Source organism: Camelina sativa, chromosome 19, assembly GCF_030686135.1.
Source record: "Camelina sativa cultivar CO46 ecotype springtype chromosome 19, ASM3068613v1".
Lineage (NCBI taxonomy): Eukaryota > Viridiplantae > Streptophyta > Magnoliopsida > Brassicales > Brassicaceae > Camelina > Camelina sativa.
In genome coordinates this window covers 28,103,142-28,126,959 of record NC_141898.1, presented here as the reverse complement: position 1 = coordinate 28,126,959, position 23,818 = coordinate 28,103,142, and the positions used below count along the sequence as shown (strand labels likewise).

The following is a 23,818-nucleotide window of genomic DNA, read 5'->3' as shown; positions in this document are numbered from 1 at the left end:
AGAGGGGTTATCTATCGATCTAATGAAGAAGAAATAAAAATGAAATGAACTAAACAACTTAAAGAAGTACTAACCAGAATTAAGCTACAGAACAAGTGCAATAAAAAATACTAAGCAGAATTAACTAATACGCCGAAGTAAACTATAGTAAACTAAAACAAAACAATGCATAAACAAGAAAGTAAACTGGAGCTCGAGTGAGTGCTCGATCGAGCATGGTATGTGAAACGACCCGACCCATTTTTTTTAAGTAAGAATACTAATTAAACTAGTGGTCTCATACATACTAGCCACCTAACCAAAACCAAACCAAACAGCAGAAAATAACCAACAATTACCATTATCCAATAACCAATAAATAATGAAATAAGAATTCAATAACTCAAACCAGCAGAATCATAAACCAACAATCAGCATCCTAGCAACACTCTATGATGCAACCCTAGCGACCTAACAGAAGTTAGAGAACATCCTCTTCTTCACCTCCTTGATTTCACGGTCACACTTTGCCTTTACCTACACCACAACACATATGAGATGCGTGAGTATTTTATAAACACTCAGTGAGGCAATCATCTCATCTACTGGAAGATATCTCTAACCATCAAGCAACAATCAACAAACAAACAACAAACCAGGACAACTGCATCGACCGACACCAACCCATGCATCGACTGACACCAATTGGGGTTGCATTGACCGACACAAGCTTGTATTGACCAATACAAGGTTCACCTGCATCGACCAACACTAGCACTGCATCGAGCGATGAATGCTCGCCATTCCCTAATTGCATCGATCGACGCCTCCACATGGCATCGACCAACGCTCCTAGGTAAAATCGCGCCTTCCTCGCATTGCATCGACCAACAGACAAAATGCATCGATCAACGCACATGCCGAGCATCATCTTCCCAAAGCTCCTCGCCGGATCTCCATCCCTAAACCACAAAAACACAATCCAATGCAACAAAGAAGCTTTTCAAAGCCTCTTGCGACTCAACAACGTTCTAACAAGCCAAATAACACATAAAACAAGCAAATAAGAGAAATCTCAAGCTTAGATAAGCCATGGTCATGCAGTCACATTTGCCAAAGAAGATTTTGACTCTAAAACGACAGATCTACACTCCTACCAAGATACTACAACGATCCCAACTACAGATCTCCACAGGAACAGCCACAAATCGCCAAGAACTCTCAAGAACACTTAAGAACCTCTTCATCTCTTCTCTTTTTCTCAAAAACAGTCAAACTCGGCCAAACCCATGAGTTCCTCATTTTATACATGATTCCAGGGTTTTCCCTAATCCAAAACGCAACGTTTAACTTAAACTTGTTCGTGAAATGCGACGGTCGATGCACCTCCCAAACTGGGATTCTGGTTCGCGGATGTTACAATTTTCCCCCACAAACATAGATTCTTCCTCGAATCTTGAATAACCAACAACCAAGGCCACAAAGGCCAAAAATTTCTAACCAGACCGCCACCAAAGCTAAACAAATGTCCTAAACATGACCGCCACAAAGGCCAAACAAATTTCCTAATTAGGACCTTCACAAAGATCACTTGTCCTAAAGGACCGTCACAAAGACCACTCGTCCCGTAGGACCGTCACGAAGACCACTTATCCCAAAGGACCGTCACGAAGACCATACATCCCGAAGGACTATCATGAAGACTAGTCATCCCGAAGGATTGCCTAAACAGTCCACATGTCCTGAAGGACCGTCATGAAGACAACACATTTCGAAGGACAGCCTAAACATGCAACATTGGCTAATAAGCCTGCCACAAAGGCCACACAATTGGCTAAATAGCCCGCCACAAAAGCCACACAATGTCTCAAAAGACCACCACACAGAGGCACACAATGACTCAACAGTCCGCCACGAAGGCCACGCAAGCCCCTCCAAGGCTCCTAATCACTAAAAATTGACAAATTCTAACTCCCATAAAAATTTCCATTTTTAGAACTTTCTACTTTTTTTTGAATAAAATGTTAAATTATACTCAAAAGAAAAATTAGAACGTTTTTACAACTTGTGCATCAGTTTTTGATAGCTTTAGATAAACATTTAAACGGATATCCTAGACCCTAGATTGTAGCCACACCTGAAAAGCTGCATCATATCTTCGATCCCCCATTATACCAATAGCAAGAAGATGGTCTGTGACTTGCCGATCAACCCACCGAATGATGGTATCTACAGGGGTCGATGCTTCACCATGCTTGCGACCATTCCGTTCCCGCCAAACCATATAGATCACAGCTTGAAATGAGTATCGAATAAGAAACCCCTCCACCAGCTGAGCATTAGGATCAGATACGTAGTCTAGAAGGGAACTCCAATCTGTGGTAAACCGAGCTTTCATCAAACCATTAGCAAGGACCGACCATATGTTAGCAACAAACCCACATGCAAAGAATAGATGGTCCCGTGTTTCCATGGAAAGTTGACAGAACACACAAGTACCTGCAAAACTTCCATTCCACATAACCATACGGGCACCCGTCGAAAGACGGTCAAGAGCCGCCAACCATACACAAAACGAGAACTTGGGAGTTGAGTGACGAAACCAAACTCCCTTGTGCCAGGCCACAGTACTAGAAGTAGTGTGTACATGGTTCCAAGTATCCCGAGTTACAAACCTCTGCCGAAACACATCATTTTTCCCCTTCCAAAGGACCCTATCGCCATGCGGCTGACGTTGTTGCCGTTGAAGTGACAAAGCGTCTTCTATCACATTGAGATGATCAGCAGGGTGTCGCTGTTGTCGACGTCGAGTCCACACGTCAGCCACTGTGCTTTGCCAACTAATCCCCATATCCAAGACACCACTAGTTCCCACCACATCAACAAGCAGACCCATGCTGGACCAGTTATCAAACCAAAAGGATGTGCTTTCCCCATTCCTCACTTCCACTTTGCAAAACGTTCTTGCTAGATCCCGATACTTAAGTAATTTTGTCCATATCCAAGAACCCAGGCTAGTCGTACTCTTTAGGGACCAGAAGGAAGCTTGCTTCAACAAATTCATATGAACCCATTGCACCCATAAAGAATCACCCTTTGACACTATTCTCCAGATCAACTTTAAACAACAAACAATATTAGCCTCAGGAAGTGATCTCAGACCAAGACCACCCTCATATTTTGGTTTGCACACAACCTCCCATGCCAGTTTTGCTTTTTTAGTGCTCATCTCCGGTCTCGACCAGAGAAACACTGAACGCAAGGAATTTATCTCAGCTACACACGCACTAGGCAACATATAAGCAGCTATCCAGAAATTACAAACACTCCAAAGAACCGAGGAGATCCAAGTTAAACCTACCCGCAAATGAGAGGTGTCTGACCGTCCACGAGCCAATTCTCTTTCTTATCTGCTCTAGCAGCGGGGAACAGTTGACATTAGTGAGACGTTTAGTAACCAAAGGGAGCCCCAAATAGCGAACTGGCAACGAGCCAGTGACGAATGGGAATTGAGCGGGAGCAGGGCGATGTGTTATATCCCCTGCCAAGTAAAGCGTTGACTTTTCCATGCTTATGTTTAAAAAACTGAGTGAAGACCGCAATAATACCCTCATTAGACCTAGCCTTACCATCCGCGAGTACCATAAGATCATCCGCAAAACTAAGATGAATGACACCAAGAGACCGGCATCGAGGATGGAACCCAAACTTGTGCTCACCCGCCGCTCTATCAAGAAACTTTGAAAGAATGTCCATACAAATAACAAACAAATATGGGGAGAGGGAACATCCTTGACGAAGCCCTCGAGAACTATGGAAAAACCAAGCAAGCTCACCATTAACCTGTACTGAGAAGGAGGCGGTCGTAACACATAGCATTATCCAGTGGATAAACGTCGGTGGAAACTGCAAGGCGGAGAGAACCTTGGAGAGGAAAGACCATTGAACAGAATCAAATGCCTTTGAAATGTCAATCTTGATAGCACAATGACCAGAAATAGAGGTTTTATGATAGTCTTTAACTATTTCAGTAGCCAACATCACATTCTCAATCAACAAGCGGTCCTTCACAAATGCAGATTGGTTGCTAGAAATAAACTTTGGAAGCACCCTCTTTAGTCTATTAGCAATGATTTTTGAAATAACCTTATAGATCACATTGCAGCAGGATATCGGTCTATTGTCCTTCATCTCCTTAGCAGATACTTTTTTGGGGATTAAAGCTAGAATAGTGGAGGTAATACCTTTAGGCAGAAACCCCTTTGCAAAAAAGGACTGAACTGCTAACACAAACTCAGAGCCCAGAAACTCCCAAGTGGCTTTATAGAACTCTGAAGTGAACGACTTATCATTTGGCATGGATAAGAGAACCTTTTTGATTTCCTCACCTGAAACTTCCCTCTTGAGAGTTAGCTGGTCCACTGCAGAACAGCGAAACGGCAATAATAGCTCCATCTCCTCCACCGTCGTACCCTCGAAACCTACAGGAATGGTTTGTAGGAAATCCCTAAAGTACCGTTCAGCCTCAACTTTGACTTCTTCTTCCCCCACAACCACTCTCCCATCCTGAACCTGAACCTTGTTAATAGAATTTAAAGTTGTCCTTGCAGTAATCGCTCTATGAAAAGATTTATTATTCTTGTCCCCCACTTTCAACGAGTGCAGCTTGGACTTCTGCTTGAGGTATTTTTCTTCTAACCCCGCCAAGAACTCCTAACGTTTATATGCTTCATTCTCCTCCACCATAGCCGTAGGGGACGGGTTGGTCAGATTGTTGTTTTGCTTAGTGCATAAGTCATCAAAAGCAGCTTTGGTCTTCCGAACCAAATTCCCTAGCCGTCTCTTTGCCAAAGAGCGTAACTATGGCTTTAACACTTTAAGTTGTTTAGAGAACCTGAATAATGTAGAGGTGGATAGAAACAGAGGTTGCGTAGTTTTCCAGTAGGATTCAACTAGCGGCCTAAACTCCTCCATCTCCGTAAATAAATTGACAAACTTAAACGGTTTTCGTTGTCGAGCATGATTACTAAAACCACCCGTAACCATGATCCTGCAATACAGGTGATCAGAACAACCCCCGGCTGAGAACACACTATATGCCTGTGGATACGACCGAACCCAAGCATCATTCACCAACACGCTATCCAGCTTCTTGAGAATCAGATCATTATCCCGCTTATTACACCATGGAAAGCCATATCCGATAGAGAAAAATGGTTTACTACAGCTTGAAAATCCCGCATACCTCCTGAGATTATCGGATTAACATCAACCCTAGAATGCTCCACCATATCCAATGTTTCTTTAAAATCACCAAACAAAATCCAAGGTTTATTGTGGAGAATGGGCGAGCTATGGTGATCTCGTAGTTCCTCCCACAACACCTTTTGAGCCTCCGCAGTATTCAAACCATATACAAATGAGCAAAAGAACTCATCTTGTAGAGTATCGATCTTCACCGAGCAAGTTATGATTTGCTCACTCTTATAAAAAGGGTCCAACCACACCGTGTCCTTCCACATAACCCATATGCGACCCCGACGACTATACTCATAATTTGTCAAAATGGACCAACCAGGGAACAAGTGACTCCCCAACCGCTGAGCATTCCTTTCCCAAACCCTTGTCTCCAACAAACACCCAAACTGAAACTGATTACACTCCACCCACTGTTCCAACAAAAACCTGACATTAATGTTTCGTAAGAGGCTTCCTACTCTGATCTATAGGAGGATCCCTAGCAGAATTTGTAGGAAGGTTAGAACCATGTTTGTTAGCTACTTTTAGAAACTTTTAATTCAGGAAACTTTCCCTCTTTAACAACCGCCTCGCGGAATTTTGTGTCCTGAACACCACCTCATCTTGTTACTTAGTCGCAGAACCAACCACCCCTAAGCGACCAAGTAACAAGAGAGATGGGCTGGAATACTCCATTCCCGCTCCAGCAACGAACAGTTGGGACCAGGCTAGACAAGCTCAAGTCGCGGCCTGCTTCACAGACCACTTCTTAAACCTTGCCTTCAGCCTCGCCTCTGGCTCCCAAAGGACTCTCATCACAGGAATCTTCTTCTTCCGAGGTTCCTTGATCCCTTCTCTCGAGAACCCTCACTGGTCTCGCCTCCAAAGTCATGTTAGGCTGAAGACCCTAAGGAATCTTAGCCAACAACTGATCATCCTCGCGGAGACACTTCCGAAACATCGACACATGGAAGGCCTTGTGAAACGCATGCATAACCTCAGGCAACTCCAGCCTATATGCTACCGGTCCCATCCGCTCAATCACTCTGAACATACCCATATACCTCGGACTCAACTTTGTCTTTGTCAATGACCTGTTCAGACCCTGAAACATGGCCATCTTGAGGTACACTCTGTCTCCCACCTGAAATTCAAGATCTCTCTTCCTCATATCAGCATAACTCCTATGTCGGTTCTGAGCTTCTTTCATGTTAAGCTTCAAAACCCTGAATCTTCTCCGAGGTCTCCTGAACAAAACTCACCCCATACATGCTTCTCTCCCCCACCTGAGTCCAGCATAACAGTGTACGACATGGACTCCCATACAATTCCTCATAAGGAGCCATCCCAATACTCGCATGGTAATTGTTGTTGTATGCAAACTCTACCAAGATCAGGTGATCTGCCCAATGGCCACCCCAATCAAACACACACATCCTCAACAAATCCTCCAATGTCTGGATCGTCCTCTCTCACTGCCCATCTGTATCGACTGATACAAGGTTCACCTGCATCGACCAACAATAATACTGCATCGACTGATGCATGCTCGACATTTCACGAAAATCCCTAATTGCATCGATCGACGCCTCCACATGGCATCGACTAACGCTCCTAGGTCAAATCGCGTCGTCCTCGCATTGCATCGACCGACAGACAAAGTGAATCCATCGACGCACATGCCGAGCATCATCTTCCCCAAAGCTCCTCGCCGGATCTTCGTCCCTAAACCACCAAAACACAATCCAATGCCACAAAGAAGCTTCCCAAAGCCTCTTGCGACTCAACAACGTTCTAACAAGCCAAATAACACATAAAACAAGCAAATCAGAGAAATCTCATGCTTAGATAAGCCATGGTCATGCACTCACCTTTGCCAAAGAAGATTTTGACTCTAAAACGACAGATCTACACTCCTAGCAAGCTCCTACAACAATCCCAGCGACAGATCTCCACAGTAACAGCCACAAATCGATCGATGCACCTCCCAAACCGGAATTCCAGTTTGCAGATATTACAGTATGAAACATGGTCGAGCACTAGGTCGAGTGATGCAGGACTGAAGATGAAAGGCAAAATTAAAGTACAAAAACTATAAAGGAGACAATGACAAGTAATTAAATGTAAGAAACATAAGCAAACAAGTAGTAAATAGATCTTAAGGATGGTAATAATTGGATTTTAAACATTTTTGAAGAATAAAACACATAAGATCTATGCTTAACTTCTCAGAAAAAAGATAGCATATAGAACACCTAAACAGAAAGGATTCTATAGAATTCAAGCTTAAACAACCTAAACTAACTAATTTCTCTACCAACGTAGCCCATCCTTAAGAATCTATCTCTACTTAGATCCAATAAATAAGATTTAAGAACACAAACCTAGAAATTAACCAAACAAACATAATCAGAAAGATAATGATGAGATAAGTAATTTTGTAGAAGAAATCAAATGAAAATACTTAAAAGATCAAAAGTTATTAATATTACAAGTTTTGGAAAACCTTAGAGAGCTAAAAAATGAGATTGTTCTGCGGCCAGAGGTGAGAAGCCTATTTATAGGAAAAGAGGGAAACCATAGTTAGCTAGAAGACAAAATAAAGAGTTGGTGGCTTTTGCCTGACCATGTGCTCGACCGAGTGCATAGTCGAGTGGTTGGTCGAGTAACTCTAGTCTTAGATCTAGGATGATATATGTTCAGTAAAACAGTTATAAATCTTGAACCACAACTCCGATTAGCCTGAAACCACCGATTTTGGAAAGCTAACTCGATTGTCGACAACTTTGATGATGAACGCTGAATGCCAACGGAAGATCTTCATTCTAATCGATCTTTGAGGGGCTTTTCTTGAATTTGACCGAGTGTTCTTTGGTAACGGTCATGTGTGTGCTCGAGTCCATGGTCGAGCGATTGCTTTCCTCTTCTTTTGAGTCTTATTCCCTTACTATATGTCTCCTTATGATCACAACTTCTCCTTGGTGATTCAAAAGTACCTAAATTCATCTATTCATGCACAGAAATATGAAAATGCTATGCAAATTCTATCCTAATACATAAACTGAGAATAAGAGACATAAATTTGCTATAACTAACTTTAAAAAATGCAAAACAGAAGATAAATGCATGCAAAATATGGGAAAGTACAGAGATATCAAAACTCACATTATATGAATTCTCCCCCACCTCGAATAAACCACATTTCATGTCTTCATCCCATTTGATTGATGGATCATGAACATTGTCTTTACCATGGAAATATGATCCTTTGCATTAAATCTTGGGATTCTCCGCAAAAATTGTTGTATTAAGCATTAACTATTAAGTTCTCCAAAAAAAAATCTAATTCAAATATCATGTTGTTCAAAATAGGATCCAATACAAAGACTATGTGTTCTTGCTTTGGATTCCTCAGCTTTTTTCTTCGAAGGCTGAGTTTCCTTTTGCATGTTCCTCCTCCATTGCATTAGGAAATGAAAAAAATATTCTTTTACTGATTTAGATTTGTTTCTTTTTATTTCAATATATTTTGGGAATCCTTATGAACCTTAATTTATCGGTTTTCATATTCGTTAAATATAAAAATACAAAGGCAAATATCTACTTTGTTGTAAATAGTTGAACCATACAAATCTAACAAATGCAAATGTTATTCATGCTCTTTTGGATTTTACTTTATATAGTGTAAATGTATGTTTGTGTGGCTGTTTTTCATCACCTCCAAATCTAATTAAATAACACACAATTATGAATTACCTAAGTTGTCTAGTAATATCATTTCTATTGGTTGTTCTATTATTTGTCAGTTATACCATTTATCCTATTATATCTCAGTTATACAATTTGTATATATTGTCCTGTGTTTGCAAATGTTTCATGATGCAAAAGATGTGAAAACTGTAATTTCGTGCAAATAATATTATTAAAACCTCCTAAATGATACTACAATATAATAATCTAACTACAAAAGTACAAATACACAAAAATTATCAAACTTCGGTTTGGTTTCGTTCAGGAGCGAAAGCTTCGATTTGATTCATCATTTACTGACTGGTACCGAAACATAACTGAAACAATATTTGGTTTGGTTTTTTGTTAGAAAATTCTCAAACTTTTCAATAATATTATTTGCAAAGTTTTTGTAAAGTTTGTTTCAGTTCAAAAGTTTGGTTTGGACTAAAAATTAAAGAGAACAAATTACTCAGATGTTATAGAAAAGTAGGAATATTGCTAGTATATTATACATTTTCTAAAAATTATTCATATATTTAGTGCTTTGGTGTATTTACAATTAACACCCTGAATTAATTTTTCATTTTTAATTTTGAAAATATTAAAAAAAAAAAATAATTCAGCAAATGATTCTACTTCATTATTGACAGTGAACGTATGATTTATATTACTTTACGGCTGAGTTATGATATTTAAGGGAAGTCGAAAGATCTTGTAGATTCATATCACGGCTGAGTTATAATGCTTTGTGGCTGACTTATAATAAGAAATAAAAGTAAACAGCTGAATTTTATTACTTGACGGTTGAGTTATAATACTTAAGGGAAAACGAAAGGTCTCTTAGATTCATATGGCAACTGAGTTATAATGCTTGGTGGCTGACGTATAACAAGAAATAAACTTAAATTAAACGGCTGATTTATATTACTTCAACAGATCTGAGTCATAATACTTAAGGGAAAACGAAGGGTCTCATAGATTTATATGACGGCTGAGTTATAATGCTTTGTGGCTGACTTATTATCGTTTCATCCTTCCTCTCGATTCGTCCTTACCACTATTCGGTAGACTCTTTTGTCGAAAATCCACACATAGTCGTAGCTGATTGATTTTCCATATTCTCAAAAAACATTGCAACTCTGGATCATTGTAGACATGAACTGATGGAGTATCATGCAACATATGTTTCAGTGCCTTGTTCAAGAACATGTAGCTCAACTTTAGTTGATGGCTTAACGCGTTCAATCCGTAGTCATCGAGAACAAGCTTATTGTGTGTTGCTTTCGCATCTATCTGCAAAACTCTACACCCTCTATCGTCGATGTTAAATACATATTTGTGATTTTTTACCTAATTACCAAAAACAACAATTATCGGAACTGGATCCATGAAAGAAAATAAAGAAGAATGAGGAAAATTAAGAAGTGAAGAATATGGTGAGAACAATGTAAAAAAACATGTAAATCCTTCGCTTTTGAACCAGGTCTTCACCGAAACTCGATCCATGAGCGAAAATGAAGAAGAATGAGGAAAATGAAGTTATAGATATCTCTGTTCATGTGAAGAACAAGAGTCGAAAAAAAGACGTTTTGTATTTCCTTAGAAGATGATGAAATGGAATAATGACAGGGATGATGTGTCCGAAGTGGCAAGTCAGCCACCAAACAAACATGTAAATCAGCCATCAAACAAAATTATAAGTCAGTCCAACATGAATACTGTTACAATAATTAAAAACTAAAAATGGCTGCCAAACTCAGCCGTTTAATGTCATAACTCAACTGAAAATCTGTAACTCAGCTGTATCATTTAATAAGTCTGTCGTAACTAAATTATATTCTAGTAATTAATCTTTTGCTACTAAGTCAGCAGTTAAATGGTCGTGTTTTCCGATAAGTTAGCTTGTGACGGCTGAGTTATAGTACTTAACCATAACTCATCTGTAACGACATCTCATAAGTCAGTCGTTGTTCATAATTCAGCCAGCCAGAGAAAGTTAATTCAGCCGTGTCGAAGTATTAACTCAGCCAAATTTTTGACAACTCAACCATCGGGTAAAAACTATGCCATAATTACGGCTGAGTTATGCTCATAACTCAGCCATTTTCTCATAACTCAGCCATACTTTATTAAGTCAGCCGTAACTACAGGCTGAGTTATGCTCGTAAGTCAGCCGTTTTCTCATAATTCAGACATTTTCCATAAATCAGCCGCAACATATTGTAACTCAGCCATCATTACCGTTGTAACGCTTTACGACTGAGTTATTTAATACATGTCAGCAATTTCTGACGTGACAATGATATTCTTTGTAGTTACGTTTTTTCCTGTAACATAAAACAAGAACACGCTGAGTATCGAAAAAATACCCGAAATATGATTGTAATAAAAAAAATATTTTATATGATTCTGGTAATACTACCTAAAATGTATGACATCTGAGTAAATCTTCCATTAAAGAATTTGAAAAAAAAAATTGAAAATACTTTACTTAAGCCAAACAGAACCAGTTAGCGATGTAATAATAAAAAAATGATCTTTTAAGCTTATGCCCAGTTGTAGTTCTTTTTTTTTTTGTCATCTGAACTTTTTCATAAAATTTATGTTAAGCATACAAAAATGGTGGTTAACAGCATAACCCCGGAAACTAAAGCCAGCGGATAAAGAATCATCTCTGGAAGCTTAAGCCGGCAGGTAACACACCTCCGGAAACTAGGACTAATAGAAGAACAAAGACAAAAGCCAAGACCTATAGTAAAACTTTACAAAGGGAATGATAGAAGGATCAAAGATCTAAAACTGTCCAACTGAAACAGAGCGAATTCTACTAAGCTTTCCCAAAGAACCTGTAAGCGCCGGAGAGTACCCAAAAGACCGGAAGCACTAAGAGAGCATACCGTAGCAAAGCCTTAATCACACCAGCAGGAACAAAGGCAGAATTCATACCATCACAGAGAAACATAAACCACAACCACCACACCAAACCAGAACCCCATGGAGGGCGATCCAAACTAGGAGCAAAGAAAAACCTTGCGAATTGACCTGAGAAAAATCAAAGAAGACCAGCAGCTCTTACACGCGGACCCTCGTCGACCCAGCTTCAGCCATCTACAGACCCAAAACTGGTAACCTCTTCGCAAGAGAAGAGCTGAGGGCGATTCCACTGCTATTGTCAAGAACTCAACTCCAAAACTCCGAAAAGCCACAGAGGAGAGCTAGTAGATGACTAGCAACATAAAAACATCTGAATGATAGGCACAAGGAACGATACCTAGCTTGCAACACCAACACTAACAGACCAACAGACCCAAACTAGCAGAAGATCTAAGAACCAATTCAAACCCTTAACCAGAGAAGGCAGACTTGCGTAGATAAGACAAACCCCAACTCAAAGCAAACTAAAACTTCGGTAAAAGCCACAATGACACTTAAACCAACACAACCTTGTTGAAAAACCCGCAAGCTAGAGAAGAGAGAGACGATAGAGATACAATACCAGTCCATGAGACGACACACGTTCGTCTCTTTCAAGCCACCAACGATAAGAGCACCACCAGATCTGAGCCACGACCTAGACTAATCCGTTAAGAAATGGATCCGTCTCTAACCACAACCAACTCTCAATGCTGATGGCTTTCCTACAATCGTTCTTCACTTTGCTTCATAGAGGGTTTGGACGACAAGACCGCTACAACTCCGAAAGCAACAGATCTAAACCAAGCAGACAAAAGAAATACGAAGAATAAGATGCAAGACAAAATTCTACACCCTCCCAACACTCCGGCAAGGAGCCCGACAGCCGGAGAGGACAGATCGAAAATCTGAATGTTTTGTCGCGGCGGCTGGAATTGAGAGAGAAATTAGGGCGACCACGAAGAAACTGAATGCTAATGTCTTTCGCCCAGTTGTAGTTCCCACAATTAGATATTTCCATATTAATTGGATTTAATTGAAACAGAAATTAAAATTTCTTGCTTTTTGGTCTGTACTTTTTTGTGTTTTTTTGTTTTTTTGGTCAAAATCTGTTTGGTCTGCACAAGTAATTATTTTTTACTGATAATATACACACAGTAAATGTTATGTCTTCGCAGACACGCAAAAGCCTAATCCCATGCTTATATAGTTATATTAGTAACTGCACCACCTCTGCTACCAAAAAGGGGAAAATCGGTAATTTCATACCCCACCTAATGGGGTATGTTGAATTCCTACCCCAACTTTAACATTAAGCAAATTCATACATTAAGTTCAATAAAATTCAAATTCACTATCCTAACTCGTAAAACGGTGTTAAATCATACACAAAACGTAACGGTGTTAAGAGACTGTTAACGGCTGCTTACGTGTAGGTCACGTAAGAAACGACGTTGTTTTGAGAAACAAAAAAAAAGAGCTTCTTTTTGCCAAAACGACGTCGTTTCTATCTCCTTCTGTCACCGGTCACGACAAATCAAACGAGACACTTGGCTTGTCTCTGTATTCGTTCTTCTTAAAATTGTCCTCTTCGGTGTAACTATGGGCATCAATGATTTCTCTGGTAACTCTCACGGACACTGCATCGCCAAACTCCTATGTCGATTCTCTTTCCAGCCTCTCTCCATGAATCCTATGCTCGGTCCCTCCGATTCTACGTGAGTAGCTCTGTCGTCAGATCTAGCTTCTGTTTTGTTAACTCTCTGCTAGTTATTTTGTTTCTGGAATCGTTATCTAATTGAGTTTGCTAGATCCTTTACAGATGAATTTTGGGTGCTTTGTTGCTTATAACTGTAATTAAGTGATTAATTTTGGGTAAATTCTTGAATACAGCCGATCTTTCCAATCTTCTTCTTTTGGGTTCTTGATGATGTTGAGTCTTTAGTGGTGTCAATGAGATAGTTCTTATGCACTGGAGAGGGCAAGGTGCTTGATTTCACAGGATTAATGCTTGAAACCACTTATAGGTTGAGTACCAGTTCACGGACATGATTGTGATTGTGTGTCTATTTTTTTATTTGTATTTGCAAAGTTGATAAGAATAAGTACCAGATGATTCAGATTCCTCTACCTCCAAAACTCGACTTCAGTGTGTTTTTCTGCTCTAATTAGTCTCTTTGTATTATTAACCAATAACCATATTCTTTCTTTCTTTCTTTTTCTCTGCAAGCTGAAAAATTAAGTACATAAGTCGCAAGTCGTGTTCACCTTTGATTACAAGGTGCTGAATTATCTGTGTTCAATATTTTCTTTTATATCTATGAACCATTTTTGTTTCATTTAGCATGTTTTGTCTGACTACAAAACTTTGCTTCAGCTTGGAAACTGCAGAAATCAGTTTGAGCATGGAACTAGTTCTCTGTTCAACGTCACCTCCATTTTCACTTGAGAGTTAAGGCAAATGGTTTTTCCTTTGTCTTCTTGTGCAGTTTCAGCAGCTAAAGCAGAAAAGAGGAAGAAGAAACGCCAGTCGGGAAAGAAGAAAAGGGGAAGAAGAAGATAGAAACAATGTCGTTTTAGCCAAAAAAAACTTTTTTTTTTGTTTCTCAAAACGACGTCGTTTTTTACGTGGCCTCCACGTAATCAGCTGTTAACAGTCTCTTAACACCGTTATGGATTGTGTATGTTTAAACACTGTTTTACAAGTTGGGATAGTGAATTTGAATTTTATTGAACTTAATGTATGAATTTGCTCAATGTTAAAGGTAGAGTAGGAATTCAACATACCCCATTAGCTGGGGTATGAAATTACCGATTTTCCCCAAAAAGGCCATACCTTGAAACTTTATTTTTTTTCTGTGTGTTTCCTTTATTATAATTCTATTTTAATTAATTCTTGGATTTTTTATCCACAAATAAATCTGAATTTACAGCTCTAGCTGTACTATTGATACATTAAACGAAGATAGGACGTTTCGAAATCAAAAGGAATCTTAAAACATTTGCATTTATAGTTTTAGACGTATACATTCTTTGGATTTCTTAAAATTTAGAAGATATCTACAGATTCATTAAAAAGACTTAGGAATTCGTTAAAACATATTTTGAACGACCAAGATAACTTAATCTTCGTAAATTGATACTTTATGATGAATATATAAGGGTTCTAACTATTCACATACATTGGTATAACTCTGAACCGGTTACCCTTGGTTAATCTGAATCCAACAAGAATTCTAATTCACTTGGGAAAATTTTCAGGCAACTACAAGAGAGAGAAGTAGATAGGAAGAGCAGGAGATAGAGACATAGAGTGTGTGTGCGAAAGTGAGAGGGAGAGACGAGAGGAAGTAGTAGAAACTTTGATTTTCTAACGAGAGAGAGATGACAAGGAACTCTGATTTTCTTGGGTCATAAAAGAAAGGAATAACTGAAGCTTCTTCATGATTCTTCAGACTGTAAATGTTTCTTCAGAATACATGGTAACATGGTTCTAAACTCTTCTTGTTCTTTTTCAATTTAGAAGGTCGAACATTAAGGTGATTATCAGCCTACCGAGGTGGTTGTGCTAGTATCGGACCATGCTGAGTCCAGAGTCGATTACATGCAGTGTGACGAGCAGTCGAACATGTATCAGAACACGCAAGCGGTGAGGGACAAAGTCAGTATCCTGTTGCGCCTTGGGCGAGCACCAAATCCTTCTTTTACTACTGAGATACTCCTACCTTCCCTTTGTATATACCATTTCATTCATGCATTGTTTGTGTTGTGATTCTTAAATTCTCCTGCAAATTGTTCTTACACATAAGACTGTGTAATTTAAGTTTGGGGGAGGGTTTGAGATGATGTATTTGATATTGTGTGTTTGTGATTCTTATTTCAAACTTTTCATCATATCATGTTTGAGTTTGCATCCAATTTGCATTGAAAAACCATAAAAATTTGAAAAAAATTCAAAAATTTCCACAAAAATAGAGTGTTCATGTAGTTTGCATTTGCATATGAGGATTGAGTCTAGTGTTATTCATATAGGGTTGTTGCATTTAGCATAGGGGTTGATGATGATTGTAACCTTATTAGCATGCTGGATTCAATAGGATAGGATCAAGGCCCTTGTTATTAGTTCTTTGATGCTTGTTGATTGAACTTGAAATGTAAGACTGAACCAGGTTTTGAATTCTCGAAATTGCATTCTATTCTTGATTTAAGCATGTTTTGAATCGACGTCATTCCCAATCTATCTGAACCTAATCTTGACTTGCAATTATCTTGTTATGTATTGAAGTCGAACTCATGGATAAAATATACATACTAGGATTGTCTTTCACATTTTTACCACCCTTGTCAATCCAAGTAGTTGATTCCCATCTTTGGAACAGTTCCCCGCACCCTTAACCAACCGTTCTTTCAAGCCAATTGAATTTTTGAGTGTCAGCCCTTTTCCGAGTTGAGCTTGTTAGAAAGTGTTAGGTTCTAACCGACAAGAGTAGGATCCTGTGTAGTTCTAGTTCACGTTATCCGGACTAGTAGGACTAGGTGAGAACTCAATTTCTGTATTGGGTATAGATTTGTGCAGAAACGTGAAGATTAAAAAAAGGGAAGTAAATGGTAGAAAGTCTTTAGGAGGGAGATGTGTTTTCAAAGTTTAAAAGTCTAGTAAAGGATTTGGGTTGAGAAAAGTAAAAGAGAATTATTGGTTCTGGGCATCAAATAAAAAGGTTAGACAAATAAAAGAAAGTAAAAATGCTTAAGATGTCTAGAATCCTTAGAAAAAAAGAAAAAGAACCATCGTGTTAATAAAGATTTCCCAATCCGCTAGAATGATAAGAAGTGAACTCCTCCTAAGACTAAGTAAAAAGAGTAAGAGTATGGGTTTGAGATGATGTTTCTGATGAAGGCTAGAGATAAGACCAACTTCTGGGTAAGAATGTTAGGACTGAGTTTCCTTGGGGACATTTGGGTAGATAGGACGCTGCTCTTGTATGTATTAGTTGGTTTCAACATTTAGCCTTCTCTTAAGCTCAACTCCTTTTCATGAGAGAACTTTATTCTGTATTGATAAAACTGCTTGAGAAGGAGACCATCTTCGTCTCTAAGCTTTCACCCTAGCCAAATGAGTTCAATGACATTGCATTGCTTGATTCACGGTTCTTTGTTAATAAATGTTAAAAGGAATGATTGATAGGATTGCATATGTAGATTAAAGATTCAGAATTGTTTTAATAAAGTTTTTAAATAAAGTCCCTTCACCATGCATCATAGAACTAAAAACAAGTACCTTGATTCTAACTACTCTATTCAGGTTCTGAGATCCTATCTTCACATCTCTCTTCCATACTTTGTTCTCGATTGTTTGCTTGAGGGCAAGCAAATAATAAGTTTGGGGGAGTTGATATGTCTATATTTTATCTCTCTTTAGAATGTATTCGTCATGCATTTAGCTAAGATAACTCATTGTTTTGCATCATTTTCTAGTGTCTACTATACACTTTGCATGTTTAGATATTTCTTGCATCATCTTTGCATACATTTTGCATTTTAGAGTATTTCAGGTGTTTAGGAGATGCCCAGACTGTTTGAACCGAATGGAGGCTGAGAAATGCGATTCGACCGACACTCCCGGGAGAGATCAATGCGACTCGACCGACATGCGACTTGGATGCACTACCAGGAAGAAACACCAGCATCCCACTCGGTCCTTCATGCTAGGAATGGATGTCATCCTACTCGACCAACCACGCCAGATATCTGACTTCTTCCACCTCTTTGATTGAGTCGAGTGAAGATTTTACTTTGGGATTCAGCTTTCGACGTCTTCATAAAAGATGTAGAGAATTAAGTCATATTTTGAATGTTGTTTATTTCAAGCCAATCGGAGTTGTGTTTCAAGAGATATCATCTTTTTAGTGGATGCGTATACACCCAGCTCGAGCCAACACCACTCTAGGTCGAGCCAACACCACTCCACTCGACCCAGCTCGAGCCAACACCACTCCAACCTCCCCAACCACCGTTCGAGCCACCGTTTAACCCACGTCTCGAGCCATCCAGTCGAGCCCACGTTCGAGCCACCGTTCGAGCCACGTCTCGAGCCACTCATCACGCGCATCACTTGACCTCGCTCGATCCGCCCTGCTGCACCGACTCGATCGCACATGTCTGGAAGACGCTCCGTCTCACATGCTTTAGGAGATTCCCAAACCGACTATTTACCTTGTCGTTTTAAGTTTTAGGGATTTACATGTTTTTATTATAAATACATTTTGTTAAGTCTTGGCCGGAGAGATCTTTTATCTCGTTTTGTTCTTTTCCTTAAGGTTTTACCTAGCTACCTAAAACGTTCTCAGACTTTGTAATCCGATATCTTTGAGTTTATTCAGTTTTTGTATTTGATTTCTTCTACAAAGTTGTTCTTCCCATTTTTATCTATCTAATGATGCTTGATTCAATGTTTTCTGAGTTTGTATCGTTGATGATGATTTCTAGATCCGAGTAGTGTTAGAGTTCTTGAGGATGTGATAAATTAGGTGGAGGATCTTAGGATGTAAGGTGTTTAAGCTTTGATTTGTATGATTCCTTTCTGGACTAGAGTTAGAAATACTAGTTTCTCTTCGATCAATTGGAACTAGGGCTTAGACATTTCCACACCCAAAAGGTGTTCGATGAAATGTCTGACAAACTAGTGCCAGAGACTTACATTCCTAGCCTGAGAAATTAGTTGTCTAGGATGTTCGTTGACGTGAATGAACTTGTTTGTCATGTCTGCTTGATCATGTTTATCTAGCGAGAGCTAAGTTTGGAAGTGGTTTAGTTTGAGTAGCTTTTGTAAAGAGATTGGATTAGCTAAGTAGTGATGTTCATTGTTTAGGGATAGTTTGATTGTGGCATGTTAAACACACTATAGACTAGGATATTCCACCGACATCAATTACTCCCATCCTTAGGACTTCTTTCTTTCTGATTTTTATTGTATTCCTAAGACTGTTTCGCCTCTTGTTGTTTAGTTCATGTTTAGACTCGTTTCTATTTTCATTCATTTTTGGTTCTTTTCATGCATTCTCGTTCTATTTCTGTAACTCATTTCCGTTTTGCATTCTGATCATTCTAGGATTGTTAGAGATAAAACCACTCTTTGAATTGGCTTGACTTGTGATTTATTGATTGCATCTTGAGTGGTAGCATCATCCCATTTGGATTGACACCTTAAGTACTACAACACATAAGGTTAATTGAACCTGCTAGGACACACAAAAATCCTAGTATCATGTTTGATTCTGGAGCTACTCATAGAGTGCGCAGAGAGTGTGGATATCAAAGGAGATCCCGGGGAGCAAGCGGGAGTGGTCAGAGTTGCTGGAGGCAAGTTTCTGAGAGTCATTGGACAGGCGAGGGTGTTGCTATTCAGATCGCAGGAGAGTCGTGGCCAGCGGATTTGCTTATCAATATAGTTGAGTTGGATGGTGTTATTCTTGGGATGGATTGGCTACATCAGCATATGGTTCATCTTGATTGTCATCGGGGTAGAGTGGAGTTTGAGCGTCCAGGAGGGAAGTTGGTTTTTGAGGGTGTTAGACCGACTTCGGGGATTCTCGTGATCTTGGCCATGCAGGCTTATTTGGTTATTATATCGATCTACGGTTAGCCGTATTCAGGTTGTTGAGGAGTTTGAAGATGTGTACCAGTCGTTGCAGGGGTTACCATATTCTCGGTCTGATCTTTTCATGATTGAACTGGACCAGGGACAACGCCGTTATCCAAGGCTCCTTACAGGATGGCTCCAGCAGAGATGGCAGAGCTGAAGAAGCAATTGAAGAATCTGCTGAGCAAGGGATTCATTCTTCCTAGTGTATCACTGTGGGGAGTGCCGGTGTTATTTGTTAAGAAGAAGGATGGAAGTATTCGCTAGTATATTGATTACAGGGGTTTGAACCGGGTCACTGTGAAGAACAAGTACCCTCTTCCCAGGATCGATGAGTTGTTGGATTAGTTTAGAGGTGCTACTTGGTTCTCCAAGATAGACATGGCGTCGGGTTATCATCAGATCCCGATAAATGAGGCAGATGTGAGGCAGACTGCATTCAGGATGAGGTATGGGCGTTATGACTTCGTGGTGATGCCGTTTGGGTTGACTAACGCGCCAGCAGCGTTTATGAGATTGATGACAACGTGTTTCAGGAGTTTCAAGACGTGTTTGTCATCATTTTCATCGACGATATCCTGGTTTATTCCAAGAGTCCTGAGGAGCATGCAGTGCATTTGAGGGCAGTTGAGCATAAGTTGTTTGCTAAGTTGAGCAAGTGTAGTTTCTAGGAGCGGGAGATGGGATTTATGGGTCATATTGTTTCAGCAGAGGGAGTTTCAGTAGATTCGGAGAAGGTTCATGCCATCAGAGATTGGCCTAGACCGCATAATGCCACTGAGATCAGGAGTCTTCTTGGGTTAACAGGTTACTACAGGAGGTTTGTGCAGGAATTTGTGAGCAGAGCACGGCCAATGACTAAGTTGACAGGGAAGGATGTTCCTTTTGTTTGGTCACAGGAGTGCGAGGAGGGCTTTGCAAGCCTGAAGGAGATGCTGACTTCTACGCCAGTATTGGCATTGCCATTGCAGGGAAACCCTATTTAGTTTATATAGATGCATCCAGAGTTGGTTTTGGGTGTGTGTTGATGCAACATGGGAAGGTGATTGCCTACACTTCGCGGCAATTGCGAAAGCATGAGGACATCTATTCTACTCATGATTTAGAGATTTTATCTTTATGGTGCAAAAGTACAGGTGTTTAAAGATCGTAAGAGCCTGAAGTATATATTCACACAACCTTAGCTGAATTCGAGGCAGAGGCGGTGGATTATGATTTGGAGATAGCCTAGCACCCTAGTAAGGCTAACTTGGTTGCTGATGCTCTGAGTCGGAAGCGGGCGGCTTCGGCTCAGGAGCAGGATATGGAGTCTCTGGTAGGAGAGGTCAGTACTTTGAGTTTGTGTGCTGTTTTGCAGGAGCCATGGGTTTAGTAGCAGCTGATAGAGAAGATCTTCTGAGCAGGGTGCGGTTGGCTCAGGAAAAGGATTTGGGGATAGTGAATTCTTCTAAGCATGTTGACTCAGAGTATCAGGTCTCAGCTAATTGTACTATTTTGGTGCACGGGCGGATTTGCGTTCCCAAGGATGAGGAATTGAGGCAGGAGATCCTGAGGGAGGTTGATGCGAGCATGTTCTCTATTCATCTAGGAGCGAATGATCTCAAGAGGTACTATCATTGGTTCAGGATGAAGAAGGATGTGGCTAGTCTGGTCGCGAGGTGTGATGTGTGTCAGCTAGTGAAGGCTGAGCATTAGGTTCTAAGCGGGTTACTGAAGAGTCTTCCCATTCCAGAGTAGAAGTGGGATATGATTACTATGGAATTCGTGGTGGGTTGCTAGTGACTCGGACCTTTGATGTTGTTTGGGTCATTGTGGTCCGGTTGACTAAGTCGGCACATTTTCTGGCCATTAAGAAGACTGATGGAGAATGGTCTTGGCTAAGAAATATGTGAAGGAGATTGTCAAGTTGCATGGAGTGCCAGCGAGTATTGTGTCTAATAGGGATCCCAAGTTCACTTTGGAGTTCTAGAGAGCGTTTCAGGAAGAGATGGGCACTAAGGTGCATATGAGTACAGATTATCATCCCCAGACCGATGAGAATTCAAAGAAAACAATCCAGACGCTGGAGGATTTGCTGAGGATGTGTGTGTTGGATTGTGGTGGCCATTGGGCAGATCACCTGAGCTTGGTAGAGTTTTCTTACAAAGATAATTATTAGGCAAGTCTGAGAGGTCATGTCGTACACCATTATGCTGGACTCAGGTGGGGGAAAGGAGCATGTATGGTGCCAGTTTTGTTCAGAATACCTCAGAGAAGATTCAGGTTCTCAAGCTGAACATGAAGGAAGCTCAGGATCGGCAGAGGAGTTATGAGAGGAGGAGAGATCTTGAGTTTCAGGTGGGAGATAAAGTGTACCTAAAGATGGTTATGTTGCAGGGTCCGAACAGGTCATTGTCTGAGACTAAGTTGAATCCAAGGTATATGGGTCCGTTCAGAGTAATTGAGCAGGTGGGACCGGTAGCATATAGGCTGGAGTTGCCTGAGGTTATGCGTGTGTTCCACAAGGTTTTCAATGTGTCTATGTTGCGGAAGTGTCTACATGAGGATGATCAGTTGTTGGCTAAGATTCTGAGGATATTCAGCCTAACATGACTTTGGAGGCGAGACCAGTGAGGGTTCTCGAGAGGAGGATCAAGGAACTTTGTAAGAAGAAGATTCCTTTGATGAGAGTCCTTTGGGACAGTGATGGTGTGGAGGAGCAGACTTGGGAGTCAGAGGCGAGGATAAAGGCAAGATTTAAGAAGTGGTTTGAGAAGCAGGTCGCGACTTAAACTTACCTAGCTTGGTCCCAGTTGTAGTCCGTGGCTGGAGCGGGAATGGAGTATTCCAGCCAATCTCTCTTGTTTACTTGGTCGCTTAGGGGTGGTTAGTTGTGCGACTAAGTAACAAGATGAGGTGGTGTTCGGAGTACGAAATTTTCGTGAGGTGGTGGTTAAAGAGGGAAAGTTTCCTGGATTAGAAGTTTCTAAAAGTGGAAAGTTTCCAGATGTGGAAAGTTTTAAAATTGAAAATTTTTATGGGAGTTAGAATTTGTCCATTTTTAGTGGTTGTGAGCCTTGGAGGGGCTTGTGTGGCCTTCGTGGCGGACTGGGGAGTCTTTTGTTTGTCGTGTGCGGCGGCCTTGCAAGACATGTGTGACCTTCATGGCGGGCTGTTAGCCAATTGTGTGGTCTTTGTGACGGTCCTTCGGGATGTTTGGCCTGTTTAGGCGATCATTCGGGATGAGTAGTCTTAGTGACGGTCCTTCGGGACGATTGGTCTTCATGACGGTCTTTCAGGATGATTGGTCTTTGTGATGGTCCTTCGGGACGAGAGGTCTTTGTGACGGTCCTTCGGGACGACATGGTCTTCGTGACGGTCCTTTTTAGGACATTTGTTTGGCCTTGTGGTGGTCTGTTTAGACATTTGGCCTTGGTGGCGGTCCTGAGTAGGACATTTGTTAGCCTTGGTGGCGGCCCTTGTGGCATTTTTATGATCCTTGTGTGGTCATGAGGTATTCCAGTGAGGAGATATGTGGTTGGTAGGACATTGTGTTGTTTTACGCGAACCACGGGAAGGAAACCTTGATAGGCATAGGGCTTAGACGTGTTAAGAATTGTTTGCTCGCGGCTCTTAGGAGACTTTAGTTCTCCTGGTAGTGTCATATTCTGAGACTTTGTGGCTCGGAAGTATGGTTGGTATATCGACTTCAGATGACAATCCAGGGGCGCACTGTAGGGTGGCAACCCGAGAGATGGGTTGGACTTCCTTAAATGTTATGGCATGCGGGTCTAGGCCTGACGAGGAGCCAATAAAAACTCAAGGTCGAGACCTATGAGTAAAGGAATGTCCAAAAGTCGAGAGCAAATAATGCCTAGAACGTGAGTCTATCACCTAAAGGTGACCTTCATAGATTGGTCAAAGGAGTGCGGGCCGTGGAGACGGTTGCACGAGAGTCCTTGGTTGATGGCTGTTCGAGATTCGAGGACAAATCTATGTTGGTAGGGGAGAATTGTAACATCTGCGAACCGGAATCCCGGTTTGGAATCTGCATCGATCGATGTTGGTGATGCATTGGTTGATGCAAGGTCGGTTCTGTGCGAACGAGTGTAAGTTAAATGTTGCGTTTCGGGTTAGGAAATCCCTGAAAAATGTGTATAAAAGGGACTTGTCGTGTTGTGGCCAAGGTTTGGCTGTTTTTGGGAGGAAAGGAAGAGAGGAAAGAGTTCTTGAGTGTTCTTGAGGTTCTTGGGAGATCGGAAGTTGTTCCTGTAGAGATCTGTAGTCGGGATCATCGTAGGAGCTTCCTGGAAGTGTTCTTTTCTTGTTTAAGGTTCA

The 23,818-nt window shown here is 40.6% G+C and overlaps 1 protein-coding gene across 1 annotated transcript; it reads right to left on the bottom strand.

The window, feature by feature from the left end:
* Positions 1–450: 450 nt before the first annotated feature.
* LOC147921214 (uncharacterized) lies at positions 451–12,883 on the bottom strand. The gene is made up of 11 exons (XM_087501383.1): positions 12,747–12,883; positions 12,592–12,660; positions 12,249–12,273; positions 12,080–12,164; positions 11,796–11,991; positions 11,565–11,667; positions 5,225–5,648; positions 3,609–4,673; positions 3,341–3,520; positions 2,117–3,255; positions 451–516 (listed from the first exon to the last, which is right to left on the bottom strand). The coding sequence occupies exons 1-11, from the start codon at positions 12,881–12,883 to the stop codon at positions 451–453; spliced, it is 3,489 nt and encodes a 1,162-aa protein (XP_087357509.1).
* Positions 12,884–23,818: the final 10,935 nt, after the last annotated feature.

Excerpts from the sequence above, each read along its gene's own strand:
- LOC147921214 (XM_087501383.1), bottom strand. The coding sequence starts at position 12,883 with ATGGAAATATCTAATTGTGGGAACTACAACTGGGCGAAAGACATTAGC. Across the intron at positions 12,274-12,591 it reads AAGCAAAGTGAAGAACGATT|ATCTTCTGCTAGTTTGGGTC; the intron begins GTAGGAAAGCCA and ends ATTGGTTCTTAG. Across the intron at positions 517-2,116 it reads GATATGATGCAGCTTTTCAG|GTAAAGGCAAAGTGTGACCG; the intron begins GTGTGGCTACAA and ends GTTGTGGTGTAG.